We start from the raw sequence: 14,883 nt of genomic DNA, 5'->3' as shown, positions 1-14,883 counted from the left end.
CCTCAGCTGAAGGTGGTCCAAGTGCAAGTTCAGTGGGAACTAGGGAGGCAAAAGAGCCTCCCACACAAGCAAGGCAGAGAGCTTCTAGAGAGACACGAACTAAGAAACCAGGCCCAGGCTCCCCCCTTACCCAGGATGTGAGGCCCAATCTCACAGGCAGAAAGAGGGTGAGCTGTCAGCTTGCCCAAACTCTCCCAGAGAAGTGGCATGCCGGTACCACTCCAGGGTGCCTCTGTGTTGCAAGAGCTCCTCTAAGGTGAGGGCTGGAGGCAATGACCAATCACTAAGGCCTGCTGAAACGCCAGAGGCTGCATGCATTCACCTTTCACCTTCCATTGTTATTCAGAGATCTAAACTTCAGTTAGCAGTGAAACAGAGCGTTCATCTGGTCAACCCCACCGCCTGCCCCCAGAAGCAGGTCTCATCGTCTATGAGAAGAGGGAAGGTCCTTTTTGGTCTCCCCACCTTGTCTTTGTGGAGGAGATTCAGGGTTATCAATCACCTGATTGATTGGTTGTCTAGTTATCCAAAACATGACCTTAAGAATAAAATTAAATTTGCCATTTATCATCTCTGCCAGGATATATTAATAAGAGAGAAAGCAGCTTTGTGATTTCTGTCACATGCACGGTGGCCGAGGGAAGGGCAGAGACTTACTGTGCTTTGTAATATCCTGGCCACAGAGAGCTCGCTCTGCGGGGCCGAGGCCGACGGAGCCGGCTGACAGCTGGAGACAGGGCCGGGATCTGAAAGGGACAGTGCACTTACACCGTCTGCCGGCTGGCGCTCGGGCTCACACACAGAGTCCAGCTGTGCGGCTCTCAGTGCAGCTGACAGCACCTGAACTTGGGCTGCAAGGAGAGAAGTTTCAAGAATTTCAATAACTTTATCTGGTTTGTAGAGATTCACCTGAGAGAAGCCTTCACAACAAGACAGTGTGGGTGTGGGCACGCCACCACGTGCTCACCTTCCCCATGCCTGTCCCAGCATGAGTGCTCAGGGACATGGTGATGTTTACAGCCATTACCTTGAACTATTCCAACTAATCGCCAGCCATGACACAGCCTCAAACCTGAACCCGAACACCTCAACTGGGAAATCAGAGCTTGACTCTGTCATCTTTAACAGAAAGACAACAGTGTTACTGATCACCGATGTGGGGAGGTTCCCTGCTTCGGGGTGTGTCCTGCTCCCCCATTTATAAAGCAGGGTGGCTGCCATCTCTACCACACACTCCTGTGCGTGCGCGCGCACACACACACACACACACACACTCACCCACGAACCCATGCAGCTACAGACACACGGATGAGTCAAGGTCCTCTCTACAGCATGACTGTTTGAGACTCTCTGAACAGTCAAGATGACACATTCCACATACCTTTCTGTAAAAACAGATGTTTTCATGTCCCAAACCTCCAAATGCATAAATACGATATTTCCTGCATTGTTTTCTACTGGTTAAACTCCAGAGACTCCAACATTCATTAAAACGCTGAGAACTTGTAGCTGGCTCCCAACTGCGCCCAGGGAAAGGCTCCCCTCAGCACAGCCCACCAGGCCCTTCCCAAACACCTGACAACATCTCCGTTCACAAACACCTACAATTTCACTTATTTCTGAATCTTTGGAGGTCACATATCCCTCTGCACACTGATGGAAGCTGTGGGCCTTTTCCTACAAAGAAATTATGTATGCATGTACATGCCAGATTTGGCAAAGCAATCTCAGGGACCTGAACGAACCTCTGAGATGCATCCCTCATCTTCTTCAGACAGTGGCTTCCCAGCCATCCTTTAAAGCCTACATCAAATGATACCTGCTCTGCAAGGTCTCCTCCCAGACAGTTCCTGTCCCCAGGAATGACCGGCTTTCTGCCTTAAGCTTCTACAGTGTCCACCCTGTCCCAGCCCCTGGCACAACCCTGCCGGATGGCTATCTACAGCCCCCCTCCCCCTGACCTTGAAGGCCTCGTGTGTCGGTCACTGTTGCTCCAGCACCCAGCCTGGCTCCTAGCATGGAGATCAATGCTGCTTTAGAAATACGTTTTCCAAAAAGCAGACCTTTGTCTATAGCTATTAGGAGAGATATGTAACATGTCCTCATTCCTTCAGCAAACACTGACTTAATTTCCTTTATCAATTTAAAGACAAAGAATAATCACAGGGCTAACTAAATTTTCACAATTCCTTTCCCGAAAGCATCACAAATCTTTGCCCAGCAACAGCAGCAAGTGTTGTTTTTTTCCAATTTCCCCAACTCAAGGAAGAGTACAAATATAGCACTGTTTCGAGAAAGAAGAGGCGTGATAATGGATATGGATTGCACGGCCTGGCTCCCAGATCCGATGCTCAGTGGGAGTACTAGTCATAAAATGAAAAATACCCCAAAGAAGAAGTTGTACTTTTCCTTGCTGTGAAAAGACAAAAACCTAAAAGTTTAGCTAAGGGCTGAGTTAACAGGCTCCAGAAGGAGCAGCATCCTTAGCTGTTCACAACTGGAGAGGCATTAGACCACGGCAAAGACTGAGGAGCTAATAAAACTTCTACTGCTACCCTGGCTGGGTATCTCAGTTGGTTAAGGCATCATTTCCATGTACCACGGTTGCAGGTTTGATCCCTGGTCAGGGCACATGCAGGAGTCAACCAATGAATGCATAAGTAAGTGGAATCACAGGTCCATATTTCTCTCTCTCTCCCTTCCTCTCTAAAATCAATAAATGAAGAAACTTTCTAAGTAAAATAAAAATTTCCACTGCTACAGATCTGCCCAAGAACTCTGCGCTCCTGTGTTAGAACTGATGTCAGACCTGCATGGCTGCACACGGGGAGGGAGGGCCCCTGTGGTCCCTGCGGGGAGATGCTGAGGTCCTGGCTACAGTGAGACATGTGCAGTGTCACCAAAGGTAAGTACACGCACAGATGTGGCAGGACACAGGCCCATGCGCCACACAGCCACAGATGCCCCGCTTCCCCTTTCACTGGGGGACAGCACTCACCCTGAACATCCGGGTCACTCATCATGTGCTTCTGTAGACTGTCGAGGACTTTCTGGATCTCGCTCCTGGCCACACAGCTGCTGTGCACAGTCTCAGGTCCGCAGCAGCCTGCCCCCTGCAGCCCAGCCTCACTGAGGAGCAGCTCCAAGTCCTGGCTTATGTCAGGGAGAGGAGTTCGCCAATAAAGGAAATGACTGAATTCATCCTCAGGGCTCCCTGGACAGGCCCGAGAATCAGGTCCAGCGTGGCTGTTGATGGGGAGGTTATTAACATCAGGGAGCTTGGTGAAGGTAGTACTGGCCTCTGGGGAAAGCCTGGTCACCTTGGCTCCAGCCCAGCCGGAGTCTTCCCGTGGCTTTTCCACTGGGCCATCGCAGGAGCTCCTGACGTGCAGGAAACTGCTGGTTTCCCTTGATGCAGCTCCCACAGGTGGATCTGGTTCTATGTGCCCCGGCTGTGCTGAACTGAGTTAAATCGAGGGAGGCAAAATTTAGCCCCAAGGTAAAGTACAAAAACACAGGGTCCACACGCTCACAAGCCCAGTCCTCCTCCTGACCTGGCCATCCGACCTGTGGTGTCTCCAAAAAGCCCCACAAGCGGCCCTGGCCGGTTGGCACAGTGGTAGAGCGTCGGCCTGGCGTGCAGAAGTCCCGGGTTCGATTCCCGGCCAGGGCACACAGGAGAAGCGCCCATCTGCTTCTCCATCTCTCCCCCTCTTCTTCCTCTCTGTCTCTCTCTTCCCCTCCCGCAGCCAAGGCTCCATTGGAGCAAAGATGGCCTGGGCGCTGGGGATGGCTCCTTGGCCACTGCCCCAGGCGCTAGAGTGGCTCTGGTCACAGCAGAGCGATGCCCCGGAGGGGCAGAGCATCGCCCCCTGGTGGGCAGAGCGTCGCCCCCTGGTGGGCGTGCCGGGTGGATCCCGGTTGGGCACATGCGGGAGTCTGTCTGACTGTTTCTCCCCATTTCCAGCTTCAGAAAAATACAAAAAAAAAAAGCCCCACAAGCCTCAGAGAGGATGAGAGACCCAACCAGCCCCATCTGCTCCACTTGGGAGTATTATGTACATTGAAAATACCACACACGCACACAAAGAAAATACCACACACAACCTCAGCAATCCCTCCATATACGCAAGTGGTGAACAGAGGCACGTATTCAGTAGCAAGATTTCCTGCGCTTACTGCTTGCTAGGACCTCCACCAGGGGGCAGGCAGGAGAAAATAAAAGGGGCTGAAGCGGGCAAGTGCTGGCTGGTTGTTAACCACTGGAAGTCTTGATGAGGATGGCCATGCCCCTGGAGCCTGACATACAGCCAGAGAGTCTTGGTGGAGGAGGATGGAGAAGGATGCACCAATCACACTGGGCTATGAACTACCCTACTGCCATACTCCATGTAATACTACCACAGAAGGACATCTGTGAACTCACTTAAATGGTCTGGTTGATATGCATATGCACCCATCATTCTCAGAGAAAAGACATTTAAAAATCCAAGATCAACCACTACAATTTACTAGGAAAACAGTGCAGGGTCTATTGGTGGATCAAGAATGCTGCCATTATGGGCACGTAATATCCCTATGGCACAAAAGTACATTTGAGACTTCACATTTTCCCTATGTACATTACCAAAGAACTTCATTAATCAAAAAGTAAGAGAAAATTTTCTTTATAGGTTATTTAATCACTACTCTCAATGAATATTTTATCTAAATTTAGGAGACACAGTAGCTTCATTATTTATAACCTAGTAGTCATGTTCCAAAATCATTATTGCAATTACTTTTTGCTTCTTTACATAATTAAAGCTCTAATATTCTATCTTGCCCAGAAGGTCACTGTTACTAAAACTCCAGACAAGATAATTGCTAGAATTATAGGTGGACGCTTGAGGTGAAGCAGGATCCTAGTAATTATCCCGGTCGGAGCTTACCAGGCTGGGGTGGTGTTAACACAGCTGCCGGCACTGGCTGACCCACAGGGGAAATTGGACTCCGTGTCTGGAACTGGAGGCCGGATGCTCAGGGTGCCGTCCTCCCGAATATAGAGGCCAGCCCTGGAGGGGTTTGCAAAGGTAGAAATGAAGGGGCCCAGGGACTGGAAGGCAGCCTGGCGTACCTGAAACCAGAGAGAACAGAGAGTGAAGGTGGCAATGGCTGGGTCTGACCCCAGGCTGGGCAGGGACAGATCACCAGGCCATTCACTGTCTGCCAAAGTATGTCTCAGTGGACTTACTACTTTCTACGGCATTCCCCAAATTCCACATACAGTGTTTGTCAACAGAAAACAAGGAAAAACAGCACTATTATATACTTGTTAGTTTTCCAGAATGTTAATTCAACATCAAATAATTCCACACTTTATAAAGCACTGAACAGAATTTCTTAATCATTGCAGCTTATTTATGATCAGAATAGAAAAGATAACAATTCAGTTCTAGTCTTTTCCTTCTCAAACTTTATTTCTATGAAAGTTGTTCACTATAAATGTTACAGTAGGTGCTACTTTCTTAAAATCACCAAAGCTTTTGGCCCTGGCCGGTTGGCTCAGCGGTAGAGCGTCGGCCTGGCGTGCGGGGTACCCGGGTTCGATTCCCGGCCAGGGCACATAGGAGAAGCGCCCATTTGCTTCTCCATCCCCACCCCCTCCTTCCTCTCTGTCTCTCTCTTCCCCTCCCGCAGCCAAGGCTCCATTGGAGCAAACATGGCCTGGGTGTTGGGGATGGCTCCTTGGCCTCTGCCTCAGGCGCTCGAGTGGCTCTGGTTGCGGCAGAGCGATGCCCCGGAGGGGCAGAGCATCGCCCCCTGGTGGGCAGAGCTTCGCCCCTGGTGGGCGTGCTGGGTGGATCCCGGTTGGGCGCATGCGGGAGTCTGTCTGACTGTCTCTCCCCGTTTCCAGCTTCAGAAAAATACAAAAAAAAAAAAAAAAAAATCACCAAAGCTTTTGAGATTTGAGGTGCTCTAATCCTCACAAGGTCTCAATGTGGCCATCAGTGACTAAAAAGACCAAACACCTAGTCACAAATCCAGATGCCAAGAGGAGGCCCATGCTTACCCATCGACAGGAGTCGCTGACCAGCTGGATGAAGAGAGGGGACAGCTGCGTTCTGCGGACCTCAGGGGACGTATTGTAGGACACCGCCATGAAGCACTCCGCGCAGGCCTTGCGCATCCCCCAAACATTATCCGAGCAAAGCTCAAAAAACTTTGGAATCTACCAAAGCAAATAAAATCATGCTTCTCAAATCTGGTTACTCTAAGGGTAGAACCTGTTTCAATGATGTAGTTCAGGCATAGCCATAAATTAATGACAAAGGGAAATATATACTTGTCTAAAAGGAATCATTTGAAACCAACAGAAATTATGACAAGTAGAATAAAACATTTCCTTACCTCTTAATTCCAGCAAATGACTTGGTTAAATTTAACAAGGAAATAGAAATAAAGAAGCCCAAAACCCAAAAGGCAGAATTCCTGATATTCATTATGTGATAGGAGAAAAATACTGAGAATGACTCTGAAATTCAGTGGCTACCCTAACAAGCTCGCCCATCCAGGCATCATGGTCTCTGACCAGGTTGTTTTAGTGTTAGAAGGTAAATTGTTAAAAACTGACAGTAATGCAAATCATTCTTGTCCACAGAAATACAAACATTATGACCCTGGATACAACCAGTCTAGAATCATTTGTGAGGTCACTTTAGGACCCCCTCATGTGTGGTACTTTGACTTTTCCATTAGATCAGCCGTCATATCTTACTGGTTCCCTCATTAATAAATGAGTTGAATAAAACCATTGTCACATCTTCATTTTATATCTGTATGAAGATCATGATTATATTCTTTTAAAATTTACCCTTTAAAAATATTTTACCATCCTAACATAAAATAATGAGCAAAAAATCTCCACTAATGGGCTCATGCGAGCACAGAAATACCCACCCAAGGAAGGGTTCGTATGTTATGTTAGTCCCTACAGGTCTTCCTTCAGACACGTTAAGTGGAAAATAACACTCACTGTATACTCAAAACAACAGCTACTAAAATTATTTTGGGGTGAGAACCGTGTTGAGATGGCTTATACTTGAAATAAAATGAGCTTCTGAACTTAAATTTAAAAATCAATTTAAAGACTACACTTTCTGAGGTTCAGATGCAAGCACTTAGGTAGTATAGCCTGTCCAATAAAGTGGCAGGCACATACTGAGCCTTGCTCTCTAGGGGCCAGGGCCTGGGCAGGCGCTGGGAAAGAAGGACAGATGTGATGGTGTGAAGGTCCCACATCAGCAAGCTAGAATGGGTGTGGCGAGGGACATATGCATCCTCTGAACACACCGTTGTGGGGTGCTGAAGAGGGAGAAATGGATTCTCTCTGACATGGTGGGGGCGGGTAAGACTAGACCAGGCAAGGACCTGAAGGGGCCATATGCACAGGCAAGCTGGCTCTGAAGTGGGAGTAGGTTCTCACCAGGTAGGAATGATGCTAGAAAAGGGGCAGTAACAAGCAGAGTTACCGGCCGGCTCCTGAAGTGGCGCTTTACCCCACCGTATCTCTGAACCAGGAGAGAATTTATCAAAAACTATGGGCCCCTGGGCCTACCCTTTTGGGCCCCCCATGCCTCAGATGCATGGCCACAGGGGAGACGCACCCAGGCTAGCACAGTGTTCAGAGTTCAGACTAGAGGCAAGGCAGGAAAGTTACTTGTGAAGGGACCTGAAAGGCCAAGAAGGGTGTGGAAGAGACCCTGGAAACTCAGAAATAATCCCATGAGTTGTGAAGCCCAGGAATGAGGTGGTAGAGCAGTGTTCCAGACCAGTGGTCGGCAAACTCATTCGTCAGCAGAGCCAAATATCAACAGTACACCGACTGAAATTCCTTTTGAGAGCCAAATTTTCTAAACTTAAACTATATAGGAAGGTACATTCCTTATCGAGGTGGTGCCCGCACATGGTATTTTGTAGAAGAGCCACACTCAAGGGGCCAAAGAGCCGCATGTGGCTTGCAAGCCGCGGTTTGCCAACCATGGTTCCAGAAAAACCAGGGGAGGAGGAATAGAAGAGACCAGGGGGAGTGAGTGACGAGAAAGCACCAGCAGAAGTCCACAGGAAGGAGGGCGGGGGCTGCTTCGGCTCCATTCCACAGACCAGTGGCTTCATGCTGTGAACCTCAGAGGTCAAGAAATTTGAAATTGATGAATGCAAAATTAAGCTGCCATTCTAAAGTAATGGACTCAAAGACACAAAACTTTACAGCTGACTTTAAAAGTGCCCTAACAAGACACTGGCAATTACAATCAGCAAAACTTCACATACCAAAAATTTCTCAGTGGCCTCTTGTCCAACGGCGTGACAAATATCACCAAAATTTGTAGCACATACCTTAAAAATGTAAAAAGCATACCCATTATTTTCATCTTTCTTTTTGTCTTCAACAAATTGTGAAGACTAACAAGCAGGGACTTTGAGAGCAATTACTCCTCTCCTCAGGCAGCTAACAAGCACTGACTAAGCCCCTCGCCCACACAGCACCACCCAGGTACTTCCGATGCACTGGAAACAGAAGGTTTACAACAGAGACCAAATTCTAGGACTTCTGGCTCCTAACTGATCTCAATACATAATGTATTTGGTTAGCGATAGAGCAAAAGAAACCCTTAATATTCTCCACATGGCAAATGAGACCTATCTTCTTGACAATGAGTCATAAGGGGAGACCAGCGGGAAGATGAGGCTGTTCAGATAAAGATAACATTGGCCTTCAAAAGGAAGAATTTGACAACCAAGTGACAAGTGACTAAAAGGGAAGAGGGCAGGGTGGGAATGGGAAGGCATGGCAAATCACCCCAGAAAATGAAAGCTTTTGCTTGCCTGGCAATGACGTCCAATCATAGCCAGCACGGTCTCCTAGCTCACAGTCCTGTGCCTAAGAACAGGCCTACTCTCACACAGCCTCATCTCCAGGGAACTATGCACTCCCTAACTGCATACTGTTCCGATGTTCTCCTTACACAGTCTACACTGGCCACAGTTTTCTTCCAGACCATGTCTACTGAGGAAGTCCAGAAACTTTACAGGAATCGATTTTAAATTTTTTAAAGTTTTGAAACTATATGTGCCCACCTTCCGAACTTGAAAGAGTTTCCCATCACCACACAGTTCACAGAATCGAGGGAGCAACAGGCGTTCAACTGTGCTCTTGCTCAGCACTGAGGCCAGTCTGCAGATGATCTATAAAGAAGAAAATCAGTCACGTGAAATACCAAAGTTTATGTGTCACACTAACCACTACCTAGGTTCCGAAAGCTGAAATTCAAAATATTGCCAAAACACTCAAGAAGTAAAAATAAAGAACACTTTCTTTTGAGATTTGTCTAGTTATATTATCAATAAAAGGCCAAATATTTCTCAAGTTTTACTCAGATAAGGGATTGTCTGAAACTCAAGAGTTACCATTGGCCAGGTAGCCACTGTGTGCCTAATGCATAAATCAGCAATTTATGTGCATTATCTCATTCTACTTGCCCAAAACCCTATGGCAAGGGTATAATTTATCCTCATTTTTCCAAATAAGGAAACTAACACTCAAAACCAAATGGTGGTGAGGTGGGACATACAGTAGTAGTTAGACACAGTATAAAAGTGACTGGCAGGCACTGAAGAGTGATCAAGTATTGGTGGAAACTAAATGAGAGCAGACCCTCGAGAGAAGGGAATCATACTGAGTGAAATGTGCATTGCTGTTGCTTTTTTGCCTGGGGTCCCCATTCTGGTGGCTAGGCAGAATAGCTGGACCTCTAGCAGAAGCTATTTTAATACTGGTTTAAGAAGTCAGACAATAGAGATTGAGGTTACCAAAGCAGCTGGCAAGTAAGGGTAGAAATCCTGGGAAGGGAGGAATGAGGGAGCTAAGAAAGGGAGCCCCAAATCTGTGATTAAATCCTATTCTAATACATGCATGCAAAGGGGAGATGGTCATATTCACCGAGAAAAGCAATAGTTTGAAGGCAAAAGGAACTGAGCAGTTTCAGCTGCTGCTGACTGCAGGGGAAATAAAACCGGAACTGTTTGCTAATACAAAGTCAACATTCTTCAGAGGAAAATTAACAGAATCCAAAGTTTCTACAATGTTTCATCAAGAAGATAATACAGGCCCTGGCCAGTTGGCTCAGTGGTAGAGTGTCGGCCCGGCATGTGGAAGTCCGGGGTTCAATTCCCAGCCAGGGCACATAGGAGAAGCGCTCATCTGCTTCTCTACCCTTCCCCCTCTCCTTTCTCTTATCGCAGCCAAGGCTCCATTGCAGCAAAGTTGGCCCAGGTACTGAGGATGGCTCCATGGCCTCCTCCTCAGGCACTAGAATGGCTCCAGCAGCAATGGAACAACGCCCCAAATGGGCAGAGCATCACCCCCTGGTGGGCATGCCGGGTGGATCCTGGTCGGACACATGCGGGAGTCTGTCTGACTGCCTCTCCACTTCTAAATTCAGAAAAATACAAAATTAAAATAAATAAAATAAATAAAAATTAAAAAGTATACAGACAGTAAAATATTCATAGACATTAAAAGAAATGGGAAAACGTGACCTATATGCAAGGTAGATATCAGCCAGTAGAAATAAACCCAAGGAAGATTCAGATATTAGAATTAGCTGACTTTAAAAGAACTTTAAAACAATTATTATAAATATACACAAGGACTAAAATGAAAATAGGGTCATAATGAATGAACAGATAAGAAATCTCACCAAAGAAATTAAAACTATTAAAAAAAATCAAGACTTCAGGTAATAACACAGTACGTAACTTGGTCAGACTTAGCCTCTCGCAGATAACAATTACAGAATCTTGAAAAAAACCTAAAAAACAACCACTTGTAAACAATCAAAAGGCAGCAAATGGAGGGGCAGCTATTCTTAAAAGATGAACTGCAACTGGAAAGATTTGCAAGTAAGTTCTTTGGCTGACTGTTAAACTACACATGTGTGGGGGAGCTCCCAAAGGTCCCAGCAGAAAAGCAGCAACAAGAAACTGATCACATCAAGCAGAAAGGTTAGTGCTGCTCACCATAAAGGAGACAGATAACTGCCTGCTACATAAAAGATCACCTTAGAGAAATAAAACAGAATCCAGAGTCTCTGTGGTATATCATCTCTAATGTTGAGAATTCAATTAAAAATAACTACCTACATACTGACAGTAAAAGGAGGTCCATGATTTATTTTTAAAGCAGTTAATGGGAATCAACACAAAGATGATCCAAATGTCACAGCTACAAGGCAAAAATTTTAAAGGAACTATTGTAAAATATTCAAAGATTAAAAGGAACATACATGCATAAAGAAAAGCATATAGGAAATCTTTACATCACAAAGAATTAGAAACCATAAAAAAGGTCAAAATGGAAATTCTAGAGCTATAAAGCCCAATAACTGAAATAAAAAATTTAACAGATGGGCCTAACAGCAAACCAGAGATGACAAAAAGAGTCATTCAACTTAAAGACAAGTTGATAAAAATAAAGAAATCTGAACATCAGAAAATATGGATAAACCCCCCAGAACCTTACCTTTAGGACAATATCAAGCATCCCAACTTTGTGTAATCTAAGGCCCAGACTAAAAGGAAAAAGAGAAAAAGGTACAGGGAAAATGTACTTGAAGAAACAACAGCCAAAACTTCCCAAATTAGGTGAAGGCATCAACACACAAATCCAAGAAGTTCAATTAGCAAAAGCAGGATAAGCATTCATTCTGCAAAGATCAAAAGAAAAATCTCAACAGAGCCAGGGGAAAAGGACACTTTTTAGATAGAAGTATAGAGTATGAATGAAAGCTGACTTCTCCAGAAGACAACAGGTATTTTTCAAGTGCTGCAAGAAAAAACAAAAATACACCTGTCAATGCACAATTCTATATCCAGTACAACTATGGTTTAAAACTAAGGGCAAAATAAAGACTTTTTTTCAGATAAAAAGAAACCTTATCATCAGCCAACCAACCAAACAAAAAAAAGTACTGAAGGAAGTTCTTTGGGCTGAAGGAAAATGATACCAGATGGAAACTGAGATCAAGAAAAGGAAGAAAAAGCACCAAAAATGATAACATTGCGAGTATAAAAGGCTATATAGTTTTTCTCTTTTTGTGATTTCTTCAAAAGATATAACTGTTTAAATCAGAAATGATAATACTATGATATCAGATTCATAATGTAATATGTATATCATAATATATATGAAAACAACAGCACAAAGGAGAAAGAGTGGCACTACATTAATAACAAGGTGCTATATTTTTTGAAAATGCTCGATTAAAATGCAGTACCACAAATACTCATTTAGCCCAAAAGAAGGCAGGGCAGAATCAACAGAGAAACTAAAACAGATGAGAAAAATGGAAAACAAATAACAAAATGGCAGAATTAAATGCACATATAATCAATAATTGCATTAAACATAAATGGATAAACATGCCAATTAAAAGGCACAAACAGTCAGACTAGATAAAAAAGCAAGACCCAACTATGTACTAACAAAAACAGGCAGACTTTAAATGTAAAACATTTAAGGTTGAGAGCAAAAGAATACAAACATCAATGACGAACAGTAAGTGTAAGAATGCTAAGTGGTAACAGTAGTATCACTGTAGACTACAAGATATAGATAGATTACTATTGGAAATTTTTTAAAAGTCAGGTCTTAATTAAAAGGTTAATATATCACAAAAATATAAACATTAAATATGTAGCTTTAAATGCTTAAGTTGGAAAAGGTAGGCTTAAAAATACTGTTTCCTCCTTAAGAAGCTAGAAAAATGCAGGCAAAATGAATTCAAGTAACTGGAAGAAAGGAAATAAACAGTAGAAATCAACTGAAAAGAACATAAGTAATAAAGAAACTGACAAAGCCAAAAATTGTTTCTTTGAAAATATTAATAAAATTAATAAATCCTTAGCAAGACTGATCAGGAAAAAAAATTGAGAAAACACAAATTACCAATATCATAAATGAAAGGACTGCCACTACAGATCTCACAGGCATTAGAGAGATAAGGGAATTTGTAAGCAACTTTATCCCCATAAATTTAACAACTTAGATAAAATTAATAAATTCCCTAAGATACACAACTTACCCAATGACACAAGATGAAATAACAAATCTCAATAGTCATCTATAAGGAACTGAATCTGTTATCAAAAACCATCTCACAAAGAAAACCCTCGGATCAGAGGTTTTACCTGCAAATTCTAACAAATATTGAAGGGAAAAATAACACCAATCTTAAACAATATCTTTCAGAAAATAGAAGAACAGGGAACTCTTCCCAACTCAATTTTTGAGGCCACAATAACTCTGATTCTAAAACCTGACAAAAACATAATAAGAAAAGAAAATTGCCTACAATAGTCCTCCTGAATATAGATGCGAAAATCCTCAGCAAACTGTTAGCAAATAATGGAGAAGGAACACTCTTCACAGTAGAATGTCAACTAGAACTATCAAATGGATGCTAATTCTAGGGGGTGAAAGTTGATGAAAAGCATACTTACACAGTTTCAAAGTAACTCTCCTTATTACTTCTAGAATGGAAAGCAGTACACTGGAGAAACTTAGCAGACACCACCTCTATCTGCTAAGTCACCAGAGTTAACAGACCAATATCAGGACAAACTGAAGTCTTGGGCCTCATGACGTGACTCATAAGAACACAATATCACTTCCATGGTATCCTGCCAAAGCGCAAAGCCTGAATCTACTCATGAGGAAACATCAGACAAACTCAGATTGGGAGACATTCTACCAAAGAACTAGCCTGTACTATTCTAACATGTTAATGTTACAAAATTCAGACAGATTCAGGATCTATTCCAGATTAGAAGAGACCAAAGAAATGTGACAATTCAGTGCACTGTGGGATCCTGGACTGACTGAATCCTGGACAAATGACATTTGAACATGAACTGTCCCGATTTTGATCAATGTACTAGGGTTGAGAGAATTCCCTTGTTTTAAAGGGGTATGCACTGAAGTATTTAGCAGTAAAGGGGCACAGTGTCTCCAATTTACTCTCAAGTGGCTCAGTAAAATATATCCACATGTGTATGTATACACCCGTGTCTGTGTATTGTGGGAGCATGTGTGCACGTGTGTGAAGAGAGAATATGATAATATAAATGGCACTAAACATAAACTATGGAGAAACTGGATAAGGGTATACAGTTTATTCCTGCAACTTTTCTACAAGTTTTACATTAAAACAAAATAAAAAATTACCCCTCCACAAATTTTTTAATAACTCTTTCACTCCCCCAAGGGGAAATAAAAAAAGGAGGGGAGGGGAGGGGAGGGGAGAGGAGGGGAGGGGAGAGGAGGGGAGGGGAGGGCAGAGAGGGAGAGAGGGAGGGGGGGAAGGGAAGGGAAGGGAAGGGAAGGGAAGGGAAGGGAAGGGAAGGGAAGGGAAGGGAAGGGAAGGGGAAGGAAGGAAAGAAGAAAGGTACCTCCAATGTCTCTGAAGTCTAATCTTCTGGCTGCCTTTTTATAGCAGAAAAAGTCCTAGGTTAACAGCCCACCCACTATTCAATGAATTTGGAATCTGCATATAGCAGACAAGAGGGGAAAGTAGGTGAAGGGAAAACTGTTCCCACAACATGAATGAGAAAAAGACTGTGTCCTCCAAATTCAGAGGACACATATTTCTGACCTGACGCTAAGCAGAGTTGCACAGAGTAATGGCCACAATAAATGGGAATGTCAGGCTTCTGTATCCAGGTAACAGGCAACTAAAGAGTGCCCAGTATCTCTATCTACCCCTGTCCACCTGCCACACTCACATGACCTTATTTCTACCTGTTTAAAACAAATCCCAAATCATTAAAAGTCAGCACAGCCAGTAA

General features: G+C 44.0%; 1 protein-coding gene across 6 annotated transcripts in view; it reads right to left on the bottom strand.

Annotated features, from left to right (window-relative positions):
* LOC136406964 (serine/threonine-protein phosphatase 4 regulatory subunit 1-like) overlaps positions 1-14,883 on the bottom strand; it is a 73,719-nt gene that overhangs the window by 14,481 nt on the left and 44,355 nt on the right. For 4 of the 6 annotated variants that reach the window (XR_010751748.1, XR_010751749.1, XM_066387373.1 and 1 more), the window contains exons 7-12: positions 9,118-9,225; positions 8,311-8,376; positions 6,053-6,211; positions 4,932-5,116; positions 2,999-3,462; positions 658-851 (exon numbers count right to left, since the gene is read on the bottom strand). Coding sequence is in view for 4 of the 6 variants with exons in the window: in XM_066387373.1 (XP_066243470.1) it covers positions 658-851; positions 2,999-3,462; positions 4,932-5,116; positions 6,053-6,211; positions 8,311-8,376; positions 9,118-9,225 (1,176 nt within the window). In the remaining 2 variants the exon portion in view is untranslated. The remainder of the gene's footprint in view (positions 1-657; positions 852-2,998; positions 3,463-4,931; positions 5,117-6,052; positions 6,212-8,310; positions 8,377-9,117; positions 9,226-14,883) is intronic. The other 2 variants (XM_066387375.1, XM_066387376.1) reach the window with 2 other exon arrangements.

This window comes from Saccopteryx leptura, chromosome 5 (genome assembly GCF_036850995.1).
Source record: "Saccopteryx leptura isolate mSacLep1 chromosome 5, mSacLep1_pri_phased_curated, whole genome shotgun sequence".
Lineage (NCBI taxonomy): Eukaryota > Metazoa > Chordata > Mammalia > Chiroptera > Emballonuridae > Saccopteryx > Saccopteryx leptura.
This window is presented reverse-complemented; position numbering and strand designations above follow the sequence as displayed.